Source organism: Podarcis liolepis, assembly GCF_965112155.1.
Source record: "Podarcis liolepis genome assembly, chromosome: 11".
Taxonomy (NCBI): Eukaryota; Metazoa; Chordata; class Lepidosauria; order Squamata; family Lacertidae; genus Podarcis; species Podarcis liolepis.
Window position 1 is genome coordinate 47,867,139 of NC_139565.1, and position 19,000 is coordinate 47,886,138.

Consider the following 19,000-nt stretch of genomic DNA (forward strand, 5'->3'; position numbering starts at 1 on the left):
GATGTATCCACCATTGTTTGCCCCCCAGAAGTGGTAATGCCTTATGCCTTATGCAGCTTTCATATATTGCTGGAAGCATCATCTTGAGGGAGAAAATATGGACACACTGGAAATTCTGATAGAGGTTACAGCACTTTCGACATAAATAGGGCAATTGCTATCACACCTCAAAACTTAGTGTTATCAGTGTGTACACACACACACACACACACACACAATCTGAGACAAAGCCATACACTAAATATAAGCAATGCAAAAAAGATGTTATTGCATCCTGGTACAGAGTAATAATTAATAGGTCTGATACAATATATGCTGCACATAGAAAATGAAAATATACATTTCTATTGGAGAAATATTTAGTTCTGATATAGTAGATAATAAACATAACTGTCAATGATACAATATTCTGTACAATTCTTGATGCGTATTTTATATGCATTAGAATAAATAAAAGCATATCTGTTATTGAAAACAAATATGGAGTGTAATCCTATACTATCTACTCAAAGGCAAGCCCCATTAATCGGATTTTATCTCAGATAAGTGTGTATAAGATTGCCACTTAAATTGTTCTAGCTGATACTATCACTATGACAAGTACCCTGTAGTCTTTAGGCGATATATCACACAACCTGAAAAGTCACATGAGGGTAAGAAAAAAAGTATAGCATCCATATTTTTTTTCAAGAGAGGGATTATCTAGTCTAGTATTTTTTTATATATAAAAAAACACCACATAGGCTTTTAAAGAATTCATAGTTTAAAAATAAGCTTTTATTTATGAACTCAGCTCCCTTACAAAATGCAAATGTAATGCTAAACAAATCTATGTCACTTTACGGCAATTATAGTCTTTCACATTGGTGAAAATAGCCCTGTGCGAGAAAAGCAATTTTGCTTGCAGGAATCTGCTCTTGCATAAGGAAAAAGAAACCAAATCCTTTGCGAGCCTCTTCCAATTTAAATTCTTCAAATTTTACGTTTTTTCCACTCTGGCTTGTCATCTGTTTCATCTTCGTCTGATTCTACTTCTGCAAAAACTGCTTTTGGCTGGGTCCTAAAAAGATATTAAAGAAGAATGACGATTAAAAAGGAGCTCTGAAGAAGTTAACAACTTTGTGTTTGCCCATGCAGGGCTTCAGAGGCCAAAACCAGTGCTTTGAATGGAGTCTGGAAATGAGCTGCAAACCAACAAAGATCTTTCAGTACTGCTGTGTGGTATGATGGGGCAATCTCCCCCATTTCAATTTTGCATCTCATTCAAGTTATTTAATTGCAGTCGTCTCTGGTATTTTTCCAGTCTTCCAGGGTTTTCATTTTTGTGGGACAGCTCTTTAAAGTTTGTTCACTATCTCAGCCAGGGATGGGAAACTGGAGTGGCACTGCTACCACAGACTCATCTTCTGGAGGTGGCCCTCCTCACAATTCCCCTTCTTATTCAGAGTCCTTCACCCCCTGGCAAACTCTAGGGTCATGATACCGATTGGAGTCTTCCTGGAAATCTGGTGGTCTCAGACAGCCAATTACATATACGACTGTACTGCTTGCTATACAGCTTCCAAGATATACCACACTTTCTCAGGCTAGTTCAGGGGTAGACTGTGTGGTGTAGTGGTTAAGAGCGGTAGTCTCGTAATCTGGGGAACCAGGTTTGCGTCCCCGCTCCTCCACATGCAGCTGCTGGGTGACCTTGGGCCAGTCACACTTCTCTGAAGTCTCTCAGCCCCACTCACCTCACAGAGTGTTTGTTGTGGGGGAGGCAGGGAAAGGAGAATGTTAGCCGCTTTGAGACTCCTTAGGGTAGTGATAAAGCGGGATATCAAATCCAAACTCTTCTTCTTCTAGCTAACCTGATGCTCTCCAGATGAAGCTGGACTACAGTTCCTTTCATCCCTGCTGGTTATGATGTCAGGGACTGATGGGAGTAGAAACTCCAACATCTTCTGGAGAGCCTTGGATTCCCCATCCCTGGTCTAGTCTCTGCCCAGGGCAAGTTGCACTACTGGTTGAATGAGAAGTTTCTACTCCTCGCCTGCTGAACTCTGTTGACTTTCCAGTTGGAATGCAGTTAAGAGAAGAGAAGGAAATACACATTAAAGGTGCACATTAGAAACAGTGCACACGTCTCATGGCATTTGCTCATGAATTGCACTGCGTTTTGGCAGCTACCGGAAAACGAAAACAACTATTTTCATATGAACACATATTGTACCCAGCACATAAAGCTCAACGGATTGGAAGTTGGACCAAGACACTGCCAGCATATACATAAATTTACACGAAGTCACCACTGGATGTTTGAAAACGACGACAACAACGAAAACATTACGTGCTCAGCAAACTATTCTTTAATACTTTGATTCCACAAACGTTTTCCATTTTAACCAGTGCTTAGTTAATTTTCACACTTAAAAATTGGTCAGGAATCTCCAAGCAGCGCAGAATGTTACTACAAAACTGCATCATTGCTGAACACACTCCAGCATGTAATTAATAAAAGGCAAGCTAGTGTTGTTTTGGCTTTTGCGCAGTAGTATTTTTACAACATCAGAAGGACATAAAGTACTAAGTCGTTTCAGTTACCTTGGCAGTCTGTAAGGACAATAAGAGGCCGAGACTGTGCTTTTCTCTCTGGTTAAGGACTGCTTTTGCCAAACAGATTTGATAAGGACCCCACCCTGAACTCACCACTTGCCGCTTTCGAACAACTAAGTATCTAAGTGCTGCTATTAAAAAGGAAAAAAAAGCCCTGTAGCCAACTTGACATACGGAGCCCCAGTAATAAATGACCTTCACTCAGATTCAGCAAGGCCTGCTCAGGCATAGAAGGAAGCTTCTGGGTGCAGAATATTCTGCAGGATGCAATCTGTGCAAACCACAAGACTGCTGCACAGAGGATAAATCTCAGAACTCTTAGGCAGGGCAGAGGATGTGCTATTGCCAGATAATGTCCACTCAGTAAGAGCCAGCACAGAAAGCTTTGATCCATTTGGCTGGACCATAATCTGACTCGTCATAGAGCAGCTTCTTCCTCCCACTTGGGTTCTACACCAAGGGCACTGATGATCTACCACTGGTACCAACCCTGCTGCCACCTCCGCTCAAACAAAAAAGAAAAGAAGGGAGACAAACCAAAAAGAATGCAAAAATTTGTTCTCATGGTGCCAGATCAGGAGCAGTTTTAGTGCAAGCTGCTTCTGCAACTCTGTAGGACTTGAGTGATTGCTCCTGAAAAAGGAACCTAGATTCCGAAACACAACGAGCTGCAATTCTTATTAGCCGACACTTCTAAGAATGAGTTGGTCCACACTGCCTACTTTTTGGCCTGCCATAGATGGAAAATGTGAGCAATGCTTCAGCAGGTTGTATCACACCTGAGTGAGAAAACGCACACATCTTCCTCTAGTATTTCAGAGGATGAAATCAGATCAGATGCTTTAGGGTAGTTTCAAAGCCATAGGCTATTGCCACTCACTTGGTTTAGCATTCATTCACAAAGAAGAAGAAAATGTGCTACAGGCAAGTGGTCTGGCCACGTGAAGAAAAGTTGCTTATGCTATTTGAGAGTTAATACGCAAGGGTAAACCACAACTTTCTTGGCGGTGAGCCTACAGGGGAGCCTTTGTCCATTAAAGCCATGGCTCAATAATTTGGCGCTACTGCTATGAATCAGGGGAAAGGGGACTTTCCCCCAGAATTCACACATAATTTCTAACAGAAACGACAAAAGTGGAACTATTAGTGCCCTGCCCAAACATTAAGAAATGAGCAAAACACAAGGCAATTAAAAAGGTACGGATAAAAATTCCTTAAAATCTGATCATGCTTTCTCATTAAAGGTCAGTGCAAAAGTAATTGCGGGGATCTCTCAAACACATTTAACAGATTTGGAAGAAACTGTGAGATGGCTCACTGTTGCCCCACCTATTCTCCTCACTTTGTGCTAAACAATATCGTTTTTGACATGCGAGCATCCAAATTCCAAGTGTGGTTGGTTGCACCATAGATTAACATGAAGGCATTTTGATATTGGCTGTTTTATTTTTGATCTCATTACTAATGATCCCCAAAATGGATTCTTTTTGCCACTGTAATTCACCAACTTGGTTCAGTTGTGGGAGGAACAGATCACAAGAGAATCAGGCCTACACCACTGCCTCACACCCCTTAATGTTTTGGCACCTGGGCTTAATTCAAAATCTTCACTGGGGGATTTCAAGTCTTCTCCATTAGTAAGTGGGGCTTGGTGAATACCCATAACAGCTGAAAAAGTGCGTAAGAAAGACCATAAGAAACTTTGCTTACGCTTTTCCTTGCATGTAATTTGTATTGCATTTAATTTGTATAACCAGAGAGATTAGTTACTGTGGTTTGATTTTCTTTTTTCAAGAATTCTCCTAAAACAAGCTCTGCAATGCAGAAATCATGGTAGGTTTCTTTCGCAACAAGGCTGCACATCCTATCTGCTAGTGACTGTCCCAACAGCAGCACACACACACACACACACCCCGCCCAATGTTGTTATCTGATGTGTGCATGAGCAGTGTGCTCAACTTGCCTCCTGTCCACTTCTCGCCCAGCTACACTCCTAACAAGAAACCGTAATGTGAGCCACCCACTGGGCACAGTGAGCCTTCTGAATTACTTCTGCGTTTTAAAACTTTCATGTTCATTACACTGCAGGTGTCAAGGATGAAATCTAATCATCGAGGAAGCTGCGACACCAAACACACACTAGGGATCTCTATTAATGCGATGGAATGAAATGGACGCACGGCTTTTCAGGTAAGGGGACGTGCAAATTACGTTCTTAACGAGAAGAAAATTAAGGCATCGGTACATTTTATCTCCCCCGTAAGAAACAGTAGCTGCACCAGCCATGTCCTTAGAGGCAGCTTGCCCCTTGTAGCTAGGCAAGACTTGAACCGGGAAAGGCTTTTTCTCACACAGAGGATGGCAGATACAAGTCTTACTTGCAAAGTCCTGTCTGTTGGATCAAGTGAACGGTTCCCCATTATTGGAAACACGAAGTCTTACTAAGTCAATCAAATTGCCCTTCAGAGTCTTATTCATTAACTGTGCAATCCTATATATGGCGACTCAGTTTAGGAGGGAATATAACTGAAGCCCGAGTTATCTGTTATCTTAGTTCTCGAGTGAGGGGACTTGTTATTTCTATTTAACAAAATGTACGGACTGCCTCATCATCTTAGTTAATTTTATTATTATTTTTGATTTAAACTGATTTTATAATGAAATGATTTTAGAATGTTGTATTATTTTACTGTTGTTAGCCGCTCTGAGCCCGGCTTTGACTGGGGAGGGTGGGATATAAATAAATTTTTATTTATTATTATTATTGTTATTAGTCCAAGTGCTTTACATAAATAGTAATTTTTTAAATCAAAAATACCAATAGAATCCACCCATTTTGAAATGAAGCAGGCACAATAAAACTATCAAAACATAGGCGGCATACACACCGTACATTTAAAGCGTATTTTCATCCCCGCAAGATTCAGTGAACTGTAGTTTGTTAAGGGTGCACTCTAGGAGAGTCAAGAGGAAATAGCTGCAGCAGGAAGAAAAGTACGATTGGGCCTTATGAACAGCTTCCATTGCAATGGTTTTCATAAGTATCCTTTAGCTCTTTACATGAACAGTGTAGGGCTCAGCCCACAACTGTTATAAAGTTAACAGCTGCACCACACTATAGGTGGCGACCGTTGAATGAGTTCTTATCACCCAATCAGGGACAAGCTGAGTGGCAGGTTAACTGGTAAGGAGTCATTTGATTGGTCCGGGCCATACTGGTGCTGGCTTTTAAATATTGCAGCAGTGCCTTGGGATGAATCCATAAAAAAGGGACTTAAAGTGATAAAGACTAAAGGGGCACCATGGTCTGAGATGTTTATATGTAAATATTCATATATATTATTTCTTTATACAGAACTAGCTATGCACCCAGCATCGTAGAAGGCTAAGAAAAGCAAATCCTTGCTGAAATCCAGCAAATGCAAAACCCACTGTTTTTACGAAGAAATTGCTGGACACGTCACAGAGGGGAGAAATAATTTACAAGCATCAAATTCATTCAACTGGTCATTCATGCTTCTGTAAAAACCATGCAGTGCTTTGTGAGCATGGCGTGGCGTACGGTTCTGTGGGAAAAACACGAACATCCTAATTTCTGCAACATCCCCGTATCTGCAAAAGTAATGGCAAGTTTATGCAAAAATTAAATAACATACGTAAAAGGTAAAGGAACCCCTGGACGGTTAAGTCCAGTCAAAGGCAACTATGGGGTTGCGACGCTCATCTCGCTTTCAGTCTGAGGGAGCCGGCGTTTGTCTACGGACAGCTTTCTGGGTGGTTTGTGGTTTTTTTAAATAAAACCCAATTATTATTTTTTTAAAGCTCTAATTCTATTTTACTCATGTAGCATTCAAATGGGTTAGAAACTAGGTTTCCTTTATATAAAAAAAAAGCTGACATCCTATCCGTTTTCTACATTAGTGGCAACACTCCAAAAAAAGAGGCAGAGAATAGTGTTGTTAAACAGGTCTTCTGCTTATGTTCAAGTTCACCAGGGCTTTTAGGCATATCTGTATATGGGTTTTACCCCCCCCCCCCGCACTTAAGAAAGTTTCCTTACTTAGAATATGCTGGAGCAACCCAGTACGGGCTCTCCTCCGCTTCCTTTGCGTGCCGTAAAATGGCCTCCCGGGGGTTGCTATCATCAGTTTTATCCAGTGCAATATTCTTGACTATGTATGAAGACAGAGTCCCGCCATGAGTTCCAACACGACCACCACGACCTAAAATAGGAGAGAATGAACAGATGTGCAAAGTGGCAAGGGAAGAAAAAAAAGAGCAAACAGAAAAGATGAAGGAAAAACTACAGCCGTACGTTGGTTTCCAAACAGCTTAGCAGTCGAACGTTTTGACTCCTGAATGCCGCAAACCCAGAAGTGACTGTTCCGGTTTGCGAACTATTTTTGGAAGCCAAACCATCCGACAGAGCTTCTGTGGCTTCCGATTGGCTGCAGGAGCTTTCTGCAGCCAATCAGAAGCCGCACTTTGGTTTCCAAACGTTTTGGAAGTCAAATGGACTTCCAGAACGGATTCCGTTCGACTTCCAAGGTACGACTGTATATCCACGCAAATGAGAAGTTGCATCAGCATCTACAAGCCTGTAACAGAGTTATAGGGCTGATTCAGTCTTCCGCAAAGAAACACACAAATGGCCTTAGCAATGTTTTGCTTTCAAATTGTAGAAATTCTGGTTACCTGGTCCTGCTACCGGAGGTTCAGGTTTGTGAGATTTCATGGGATCCAGCCTATCCTTTTCCAGCTGCTTTCTTGTACTCCGCTGGCGTGGTTCGCGAAACATTGGAAGTGCATGAGCTAAAATGATAATAATATTATTATTATTTTACTTAAGAGATAGTGAACTTAAAGAAGTTGGAAGGGGACTTATGGCCCTCCAGCTTTCACCATCCCGAGCCAGCATAGTCAAAAGCCCAGGGATGATAAGAGCTGTGGTTTAGCAGCAAGAGGATAGGATGATAGGACCTGTAGTCTAGTGCCACAGATTCCTCACCTGTGCACGGACAATCATACATGGCTTGGTAACTGTATATACAAACTTGGCAGGTATTCTCAGGTGCAAGTGAAATGGTTAGTTAAAAGAAAATAAAGCCAGACATTACAGCAGCCCTGATGTCTGGTTCTCCACATCTCCTCATAATTCAGGAGTGGAAACCTCAGGCCTGGGGACTCTCTATCTGCCCTTTAAGACTCTCCCTAGCAACAGCCCCATCCCAGGCCATACCCCTTCTCCCCAGGCCCCAGCTTTTACCAGCCCTGCTTCATGCTGTCCTTAAGGGCTTTGGTCTGGATGGAATGTGCCCTTGAACTTTGATAATTCCTCTTGCTTGCATAGATAAAGGGATAGAAAGCTCTGGCGTTTGCGTTCAGGAACGCTCAGAATGGTTATGCATGGGCACAAATCTGATACGCAAGTGTTGCCGATGCAGCCTAATTCAGCTTTTGTTAAGTTTATTACCCTTAATAAAAGTACATTCTGGTTTTGGACGGCTTCAGAACCTTAGGAATAAACAGTTATTTCTTACATCTGCACGTTACGTGAAGCGTGAAAAGTCAAACTTTTGCTGGCAAGTGGCAAGCTACACAATTTTGCATAAAACATTTGAGGTTAACTATAAAAACCATTTCCATATGTGGAACGAAGGCTTCCTGAGGAATAATGAAGTAAAATGCCTTTCCTTGAAAAGTCAATGCCTAATCCCCACAGGTGAAAATTATGCATCTTAAGTAGACGGAGGATGCAAAACTGAAATTCCAACTTACAATTTACTTTGCTAGAGTGGCAATGCACTTTTGCTGGTGGGGTTAAGTCCCACTTAGAGGATGGGGCTCATAGCACAGCCGTCACCACTTCTCAGAAAGACTGAAGAATGTCAGGCTAAGTTGCTGCTCTGCTCTGTTGTTCAGTCCTGTCATTGGGACCAAATGAGCGGAGCCCCCTTTCAAAGCTAAAGAGCCAACATTTGGGTTTTGAGGAAGAGTGTGGCCAATTTAAGTCTTCCCTGACTCTGTCCTGCTGATTGGCAGGATTCTATTTTTAAAGAAAGGCCCTGTAGTCCACTAGATCTGAGCCATAAGGTACAGGGCGTTAAAAGGATGTATTTAAATAAACAGTTACTTTAAGAGTTACTTACGTGTTATAATATAATCCTGCGTGAGGGTCTCAGCCTGCCTTTCTTTTCTTTTTGTCTTTACAACACACAATTTTGCTCCCCTAGAGAGGATTAAAAAAGAATAATAGTACAAGAACTTGCATGCAAAGTGTTGAAATAAATGCTGGTGAAGTCCAAAAGCTGTTTTAACAGGAGAACCGTAATATACGTTTACTTGGAAGCAAGTCCCCACTGGGACTCACCCCTCCTAAATATCAGTGGCAAAATTTTTGTCACAAAATGAATTGTGCTTTGACCTTAAATCAGTATTTTGAGGTAATCTGTCTGCCAAGAACCCTCTTGAATCTCCTCCTTTAGGCTCACCCCACTGCAGGTGGAGAATGGCCAGGGTAAAGCATCTATCAACTCTGTTCCTTTTCATCTCTCCCTTCCTCCATGTAAATACAGTATTTTTCGCTCTATAAGACGCACTTTTTCCCCTCCTAAAAAGTAAGGGGAAATGTGTGTGTGTCTTATGGGGCGAATGCAGGCGGGAGGCTCTGCTCAGCGCTCCCTTTAAAGAGCCGCGTGGAGCGTGTGTGCGGCTCTTCGGGGCTTTTCCCCGAGGAGGGAGAAAGGCTGCCCGGGAAAGGCTGCGTGCGGCTATCCCATAAGCCAGGACAGCCAGCGGGATCGCTGCGATGTGATCCCGCTGACTGTCCTGGCTTCTGAGATTCAGAATATATTTTTTTGTTTTCCTCTTCCAAAAACTAGGTATGTCTTATGGAGCAAAAAATACGGTGCGTGGATATGTAGTCATCTTATTATTAGTTGTAGCATCTCTCCTCTCTCTCTCTGTGTGTGTGTGTGTGTGTGCACATGTGTGTGTGATCCCTGTCTCTCTGTGTGTGATCCCTGTCTTAAAAGTTATATGATTCAACGTGGTGCATCGACTCTCATAAATATCTCGATAACTGGTCTAGGCAGGAACTCTCAGGATCTGTGGCTGTTTGGATGTGCTCACCATCCCAGACCTTTGGCTATGCTGGCTGGTGCTGATGGGAATTGCTGAGCCCCAGCAACACTGGAAGGCCACAAGTGTCCTATCCCTAAAGTAGAATGATATATAATCCTCGTAAGAACAAAGGACGGCTGGGTGTCTGGTCTGCAGAGTCACATACGTGAGACAACGTTAGAGACCACGAAGTTGGGTTATATTTGTATCTTCAGTCAGGCTTATTGTAGAAACAGGTTCCTTTCGACCCATAAAGTTCAGGTCGTTAAAGGGGGCTGTCCGTTATGCTGGAGAAAACTTTTTTTTCCCCACGGTCTGGGTTGCAAAGCAGCACCTGGGCAAATGAAAACGTATTTTTGTGGTTGCTAGAGGGGACAGGACTAAGGGATGTCAGTAAGGTTTTGCAGGCAGACCTTTCTGTCTAGGATCAGGGAGGATATTAAAAATTCACACTAAAAGGAGGAAAGAGTAGTAGGGGGGAAATCAACTGAACCTTCTATTTTTCACTTTCACGTTTACTGCCCTTTTGATGCAAAGCTAATGAGAAGAGGCTGCCAAAATAGTGGGAAAGAACAGGAATTTGCCCATGTTTCCTCAATGTCTTCTTGAGTAAGAGCACAGCTGCATATGTAGATCACAAACATGCAAAGTGGGAGCACTTGCTGCTTAGCCTAAATCCACTGAGTAAGTTTATTTAGTTAAATATTAAGCAGACAAATTAAGGGTGTATCAAAATGCTTTGCACCCTCTTCCCATTCTTTTATAACTCATGGAAATCTATTTACGTAATTTATACCCTGCGCCTTCAACATAAATGCATGTTCCCATGGTGGCCAACAGAGGTGCAAGATACAAAACAAAAATACAATTCAAGAGTAATGATAAAAATAATTAAATAAAGCACACAAACTAATATGGCAAACTAAAACAGCAGCAGCCTATTTAGACAGGAAAATCAAAACAGCTCTTAAGATTTTTTTCCTTTTTTCTTTTAAATGCTCACATTAGCAGCTCTTAAAAAGCTTTGGGAAAACAGGAATTTTTGTCTGGCGCCTAAATGATAGCAATGAGGTCTCCAGGAGGGCCTCCTTAGAGACAGCATCAGACTGTAAACATCCTGGTTTCGTATCATGGTTTGGAGTCCAAGATTAAACCACAGTTTCCAATTTCATAACTGAAAACTCTTGCTTAAAGTAACCAAGATACAAGCAGTGAAGCCAGCTTGAGACAGGAGGAGTGCATAGGGAATGCATGCGCACGATGCTCATTCTCATCTTAATAAACCATAGTTTATAAAGTTGGGATCGTTGAATTGGAGCAGGCACAATGTGTCAGCGATGCAACATTTCAGAAACAGGATTCCAGAAATTTAAAAAGAGGCAATACTAAGTTCCAATGGGAAACACGGCTAGTTTGAAAATACAAACTACTGAAAATGATTTGTAATTATCTTTTTGACCACGGCTCCCAGTCATCTGGGACTGTTGGCTTTCCTTTATATGTAAAACTGAATAAATAAATATACAAAAAAGGAAAACAGGAAAACACAAGCTACCATTCCCCGCTCCTCGCCTTTTAAGAAACAGTGAATTCAAAGAAATCTCGCATCTAAACAAGCATTTATACATTTTAAGAAATAAGGTTCAGATGCAATTAATTAAATACCTTTGACTCTTGAAGGGGTCATAGTATACTTTAGCCAATCCATTCCCTGTACCAACCATGATTTGATTCAGCTTAGGATGCCAGAGGCAACGGACAACACTCTGAAAAGTAACATTAGCTCTTGGTTAGCGATTTTTTAGTTCTGAAACCCAGGACAATACCCAGTTTTAGGGGGAGCTTCCCTTTTATTTTATCACATTTCACCTATCTTTATAGGTGCGCGAGACCCTTAAGCCACAAAGACTCAGTCAATTACATGTGTAGAAACCCGTGATCATTTACTTACTTACTTCTACACCATACTACATACTTCCACAGCAACTGCTGTTCAGGTGGCAAATAAAAGTCTTAAAAAACCACCCCCCTCCAAGGGATCCTTTTCCCCCTCTGCAAGATAGGAAATTCCTAAACCAGCAGTAGTAAGCAAGCATACCATTTGGAAATACAATATGCACCACTAACCATGATCTTGTGCCAGATGGAAAGGAACAGGGGGCTTCCAAATTTAGGGTAATACGTTAAATTGTAAAAGCCACATAACTTATTTAATAAGGGAACATAAAATACAATTTTATTCTAACTGGGAAGCCTAAATTAAATTTAATACGACTTTGGAGCCTTTTAAGGCATTCTGTTATAGGATTCCCACTTTGTAGACCAAAGGGACTCTGTAGGCATATCATATTGCCAATTTCTAAACCATTTGGCCAACAATCCTACCTTTCCCCAATTCTGACCTCATTTCTAGTTTGTTTGAATGTTAAATATGGTTCATTTGCTTGCATGTACAGCAAAGTAAATTAATTTAGACATAATATATAACAATAAGGAAACAGACGTGAAATGGATGAATTCCTAGATCCCAATGATTTGTTTACTCTTGTTTGTGTATGTTCGAGAAATTTGTTTTCTCTCTCTCTTGTATTTGTTAATTGGGAAATTCAATAAAAACATATTTTTTTTAAAAAAATGGAAATAGTTCTCCGTTAATATTCTCCCCAAAACTATTTATGTGCATAATCAGGTCAGCTAAAACATGCTGTTAAAAAAAAGTGACATTAGAGAACAGCTTTTGCTATCCTATCAAAGATTCTTCAAAATTTGGAGTAGCAAAGCCTAATCTGTGTTTGCAATTGGGCACTCATGCAAGAATCTTCTGGGAATGTTTGAAGTATAGGGATATCTGTTTTAGATAGAATTCTCATTCTTCCAGTCCCATGCTGCTTTGCTTTAATGGCTTTGCTTTAATTATACAGTGGTGCCTCGCAAGACGAAATTAATCCGTTCCGCGAGTCTCTTCGTCTTGCGGTTTTTTCGTCTTGCGAAGCACGGCTATTAGCAGCTTAGCGGCTATTAGCGGTTTAGCGGCTTTAAGAAAAAGGAAACAAACCCGCAAGACGTTTCGTCTTGCAAAGCAAGCCCATAGGGAAATTCGTCTTGCGGAACGACTCAAAAAACGGAAAACTCTTTCGTCTTGCGCGTTTTTCGTCTTGCGAGGCATTTGTCTTGCGAGGTACCACTGTACTCAGCATGAAGACTTATTGCATGAACACTATTATTAATTACCTAAAAAGGTTCTACGCATTTTGGCCAGACCTGCTGGCAAACCCCAATTGTGTTGTTTCCTGACATTTGCCCCTTCCCTAAAAGGTAGGGATGGCTCTTGCCTCTCAACTTGCGCTGCCTCTTGGATTTGCAGTGTAAAATCAGAGACAATCCTCTGGTTCCCTCCCTACCTTTGAGCTTGAGACAGTTGTGGTGACATCGTTTCTGGAATCATATTCTGAAGTTAGTGCACTTAGAGGCACAGGAAGAACACCATACCAAGCCTCTCCTCCCCAGCTTCAAACCAGAAAAAGGAACAAAACTATTCTCATAAGGCCTCATGCAACCTGAAGAAAATTTCCAGCTTTTGTCTCCACTTCCAAGATTAGGAGGAAGTTTGTTGTTTGTAGTTTACAACACTATGCTTCTGAGCATCTATGAAGTGCACCACTAATAACTCCAGCCTTCCTCTCATCTATGAAACCAAGAAGGGGGCAAGGATCATTCCCACTGTTGCAGCACCCACTCTGATGTCCTCCACAATCCCTGCACCTCTCCATCTCCAAAGTGAGGAGGAAGCTTAGGCTGGTGGAACATTTTCCACTGCAAGCACAACAAGAGAAATTGTGGACCTCTTGAGCCTAAAACGGTTTCTTCTGCTTGTAACTCACTGAACAACACACATTGTTGTTCAATGTGTGGCTGTTTCTTTAGATGTGCACTGGGATTTCAGCTATGTAGAGCTTCCTGCCTGAAAGTGTGGGATGCAAATATTCTAATAAAATAAAATGGAACATTAGGAAACGCAAAAAAGGAAAGTGTGCCTTTTCTTAAGATGCACAGTGGTACCTCGGGTTAAGTACTTAATTTGTTCTGGAGGTCTGTTCTTAACCTGAAACTGTTCTTAACCTGTAGCACTTTAGCTAATGGGGCCTCTCGCCGCTGGAGCACAATTTCTGTTCTCATCCTGAAGCAAAGCTCTTAACCCAAGGTACTCTTTCTGGGTTAGCGGAGTCTGTAACCTGAAGCGTATGTAACCTGAGGTACCACTGTACTGTGGTCTTGCAAATGGTCCCTTTCCTGGTTTGCCCATGATGATTAAGAATTGCTTTGAAGTGACCAGCCTTTTCTACCACTGCAAAGCCCCCCTTAACACCCTCTTCCAGATAAATACAGCTACCAGGCACAGGTTCAAGACCAGATCAGTGTTCCCGGACTTCATAAAAATTAAAAACACAGAGCTAGATGTCGTCAGTTCATTGATGTTATTCAACGCATTTTAGTGAGGCATCTTATGGTAACAGAATTAACAGGAACTGGTAGAAAGACCTCCCATTTGTGTTTGTTTACTGGACAGTTGGCCAATTGCCTGCTTTCGGTGGGATTGTATTCCCCCTGAAGGAGCAGGTTTGTAGTCTGGAAGGGCACCAGGACCCATCTCTGTCACTAGAGGCCCAGATTACCTCAGTGGCTAGAAGTGCCTTCAGTTGGTAAGACTGCTATGCTCATTTCTGGATGGCAATAGCCTGACCAGTCTTGTCCATGGACTGGTAACCTCCAGATTGGATTACTCCAATGTGCTGTAAGTGGGGCTGCCCCTGAGGCTGACCTGTAGTGAACTGACTGCTCACTGGGGCGAAATGTTGCCACTGTATTGTGCAATGGTTGAAAGAATTGCACTGGCTGCCAATCAGGTCCCAGGCTAGGTTCAAAGTGCTGGTATTGTTGTACAAAGCCCTATATAGCTTGTGACGAGAATACCCAAAATATTGCCTTAGTCCCTACAGACAAAACCGATCACTGTGTTCTAGAGAAGGCATCCTGGAGATCTCTGTTGTATTTTTGGTGCATACTAAAGATGTTCCTCTTTCAACTAATCTGGTAAAATCTCCATCCCAACTGGATATTGTTTTGGATTAAAATTAATTTTATGTATGTGCTAGTGTTGTTTCCAAGTGTTTTTATGTATTTTCTAGAAAAAGTTTAATTGATGCAATTGTTTTATCTACCTACCCACCTACCCATCCATCCATCTATCTTTCTTACATACATTATTATACTGTAAATCACTTTCTGATGTCTCTTGTGAAGCGAGTCATAAATTTAAACAACAAATAAATTACAATCTTGAATCTGTACTCCATTTAAGCCTATAGCAGTGTGTTAGGAAGAGTGAAATGCTTTACTTCCTTTTTACTTGGGAGTTCTGTAATAATGCTGCAAATGAGGCAGCTGATGTTTGAATTTCAACTGCACCCAAGAGACAAATGAGCTGAGTCAGAATTGTAAGCACTGTAATTAAAAGCAAGTCACAGGATCCGAGGCACTTCTGCAATCAGATTTTCCTTCTTGTACAAAATCAACTGGAGGAAGATTTATAGTGTTTTGCATAAACCAGCGCAAAACATTTGGTTAACCCTCTGGCCCCACTTGTTAGTTTGCGGCTCTGCGAATTTGGAACTCAGAAACAGTAAGTATTAGCTATACCTGAAGATGCAGCGTAAAATTCTATTGTCAGAATGCTATTACAGATTTCCTTAAAGCAGATTATTGGTGTGCTTTTCCAGTGGTTTAAAAGCGTTCTTTTACCATTTCCTCTCATAATATATAAGACACTACTGTTGTCTTTCAAATATACATGCATTGACTGTTTCCTAATATAGATCTAATACTATAAAATATTCTGGGGATTGTGAATGAGGACAATTCCAGCTCCTAAAAGGAGCAAAAGGGAGCTTCATTGCTGGGGGTGAAGCATGGCTCTCCAGACATCTCTCTCTGGCCCTCAGAACTCTCTCAGGCTACACCCTTCTCTGGCCTTGCTTTGTGTGGTTTTGCCTGGCTATAATTTGCCCTTTGGTAATGTCTTTTGCTGCTGTGGATGGAGGACAGGGAGAAATCTGTTAAGTGGGTGTCAAAACTAGCCTACTGCAATTAGCATGTGGCCCTCAAATGGTTGCCCAGAAGGAAATGCAGCCCTCCAGGTGAAAAGGGTTCTCCACCCCAATTTGCAGGAAGGAGGTACTAACCGTTGAGAGTGTGTGTACAACAATGGCAGTTGCACCAGTATCAGTTCTGCTAACCTTTCATCTTGAAGCAGCCCCAGCCACAAGTCTTTCCCAGTTTAACTATGGCGGAATCCAGTAACAACCCCAAACACTAGTTTCTGAATACTACCCAGCTGTTTAAGAGAAAGAAATATTGTACCTCTACTGTACCTGATCTAACCCGCTATGCAAGCAATATGCACATGCTTCTCTATGCAAAATGTATTGGATTTTTGTGATTCTCCTGCCATGTTTTAGAAAGGGAGTTGAGCAGGCTTCATACGCTACCACAGAGCATATGTTCTGTGCTCATTGGTGTCTATTAGCTTGCTACCATGTACCTACGGGACCGCCTCTCCTGGTATGCCCCGCAGAAGACCTTAAGGTCCACAAATGACAATATTTTGGAGGTCTCAGGTTGCAAGGTAGTTAGATTGGTCTCAACTGGGGCCAGGGCTTTTTCAGTACTGGCCCCGACTTGGTGGAACGCTCTGTCACAAGAGACTAGGGACCTGCGGGACTTGACATCTTTCCGCAGGGCCTGCAAGACAGAGCTGTTCCGCCTGGCCTTTGGTTTGGACTCAGTCTGACCCTTATGTTTCCCTCCCCTTATGGTTGTGATCTATGGGCTACTTTTAAAATGAGGCTGCATTTTAAATTGCATTTTAACCTGTATTTTAAATTGGTTTTTTCCCCCTATTATGTTCTTATTGTAATTTTACTGGTTTTAGTCGCCCTGAGCCCGGCTCTGGCCAGGGAGGGTGGGGTATAAATAATTTATTATTATTATTATTACCCAAGCCATAGTTGTGCTAGCTGGGGCTTATGGGGCTGTAGTACAAAGTATCTGAAGGGCACCAGCTTGGAGAAAGCTGATCTAAGGGGCTGCATCTTCCCCATCTGGCAATATCCCCCTGGCACCCTTCAAAAAGCAACCCCAGAAGACCTTCTGGACATTACATGCAGGGAGCTGCAGCTGGAAGGGTAAAACCAATTGAAAATCTCCCATATGTATTGACTTTTGCAACTTCCTTCATGTATAGCCCAACAGCATTTTCATCCCATGTGAGCATCACCCATCAGTGGAAGTTAAGTTATTTGAATGCTAAAGTAGCTCCGTGTTAAAATACCGAATAGTTTGGCCTTCACTGTATAAAAGGGTCTCAAGAGATGTGTTGCTCCCACAGAAGGATAAGCTTGTAAAACAAGCAAGATGATACCTTTTATTGGGCTGACAAGCCTGTAAAATGCAGGGCATTTTTATGCTTCATCATTACATTCCCAAAGGGAATAGTTCTCTCTTTTACTGCCTTGTCTCAAGAAGGACTTTTGTTTAAGTTGACTCCTACTGGCAAGGCGGAACCTTTTGTAATCCAGTTAACAGAGGCTTAGTTCTCACAGATGGGCAGAGGATTGTACCATTCCACATGTTTCAATGTTTCTCTCTTTTTGAATCCCTGAATGCAGAAAACTAGCAAGTCAAGGAAAAGGCTTTCGCTAAGTCTTCCAGCTACCTTCACAGTTTCCAAAATGCAGAGATTTGGGGAGGGGGAGAGAAGAGAGTGGAGGTGCATGCTGATCACCAAAGTCCCACTTCCAATCTGAATTGGTACAGTCCATGCACAGGTTGATCTCTGCCCGTTTGTGAAAACTAGGTCAAAGTACCTACTGTAACTTGCCATTGGTCCCGTCCCCCCCAGGGGTATGCTTCCAGATATTCTTGGCCTCCAACACTGATCAACCCCAGCTAGCAAAGTCAACAGCCAGGATTATGGGAGTTAAAGAGTCCTACAACATCTGCAGAGCACTACTAACCCTTCATAGTTCTATATCAGGGGCAAGAACGCTTGTTAAACATCACCTAGCATTGCAGGAAAAAATGGTTTTAAGAGTGAAGACTGACAGTTTTCATTAAATGAAAAAAACTTGCTTCAATAATTTTAAAGAGAAATTGGTTTAATAAAAGACACTGTATCAGTTCACATTTAATACTGGGATATAGAATGGTACTACAGGAATGAGTCTTGTGCTCATTTTCTCTTTCCTTGTCTGCATAGCTGTCAACCTTGCCTTTTTTTTTTTGCAGGAAATTCCCTTATTCCAGCACCGTTTCCTGCTGCTATCCCGGATTGTTAGATATCCCATAGACTGCCCCTGGGACAGGTGAGGCTGCTGATCCCTTATTTTCGAGGCTGCTGATCCCTTATTTTCAAATCTGAAAGTTGACAGCTATGTTTGTTTGTCCAGCCCAGTATTGTTTAAGGCTGACATCTGGGAGAATCTGGTGGCAAACTCTACCCTAAAAAGAAAACATCACCCAGAGCTCAAGAGTCTAGACTACTCATAGTAAAAAAAAATATACAGCGAGAATATGGAAGAGGATAATCTGTTAAATCTCTACAACGAGAAATAAGTTGAGAATTAACTGAATTTATAAACTTAACTAATAGTTGTAGTCATACATGCGGAACTTGTCAACTGCTTAAAGAAGTTGGATTAGCTGGCTTTGAAGTGATTTTTTTTAAAAAATGTGTCCATTCACATTTGGCTGAAGTCTGTACTAAACACGTTGTTTTTTATTTTAAAAAAAAACTACTGGTGATGTCATATGACAGCCACACTTGCCTTAGGCTTAGGCTATGAGCCAAGAAGCAAAGGCCTGAGGCTTTTTTTCAGCTGCAGTAGTCTGCATTTTGGAGAAAGCATGTTTGTTCTATTTGACTCCTTTCCGTTACAGATGGCCTTAAAATCTAAATGTGATGGAAAGGGATTATGAAATTTGCTCACTCTTCCATCCGGCTGTCAGTATTGGCTGAAATGTTCCAGTGGTGAAAGACAACCAAGCCAAAGAGAGGAGAGTGGGAGATAACTATGAAAACTTGGACTGAAATTGGAATATAGCAAGATTTATCAGTAAAGGGGGGCGGGAATAGTATACCACTCTTACGGAGCAATCCTCAGAAGTAAGTCCTGTGGGGAACACCCTGAAAAGTGGATATAGGATTGAAGCCTTAAGATAGTAA

General features: G+C 41.7%; 1 protein-coding gene across 1 annotated transcript in view; it reads right to left on the bottom strand.

The window, feature by feature from the left end:
- Nucleotides 1–755: 755 nt before the first annotated feature.
- The window catches only part of WDR70 (WD repeat domain 70), a 110,199-nt gene continuing 91,954 nt past the window's right edge, over nt 756–19,000 (bottom strand). The window contains exons 14-18 of the mRNA XM_083465978.1: nt 11,386–11,486; nt 8,748–8,827; nt 7,294–7,410; nt 6,659–6,821; nt 756–1,060 (exon numbers count right to left, since the gene is read on the bottom strand). Of these exons, the coding sequence (XP_083322104.1) occupies nt 973–1,060; nt 6,659–6,821; nt 7,294–7,410; nt 8,748–8,827; nt 11,386–11,486 (549 nt within the window). The 3' untranslated portion in view covers nt 756–972. The remainder of the gene's footprint in view (nt 1,061–6,658; nt 6,822–7,293; nt 7,411–8,747; nt 8,828–11,385; nt 11,487–19,000) is intronic.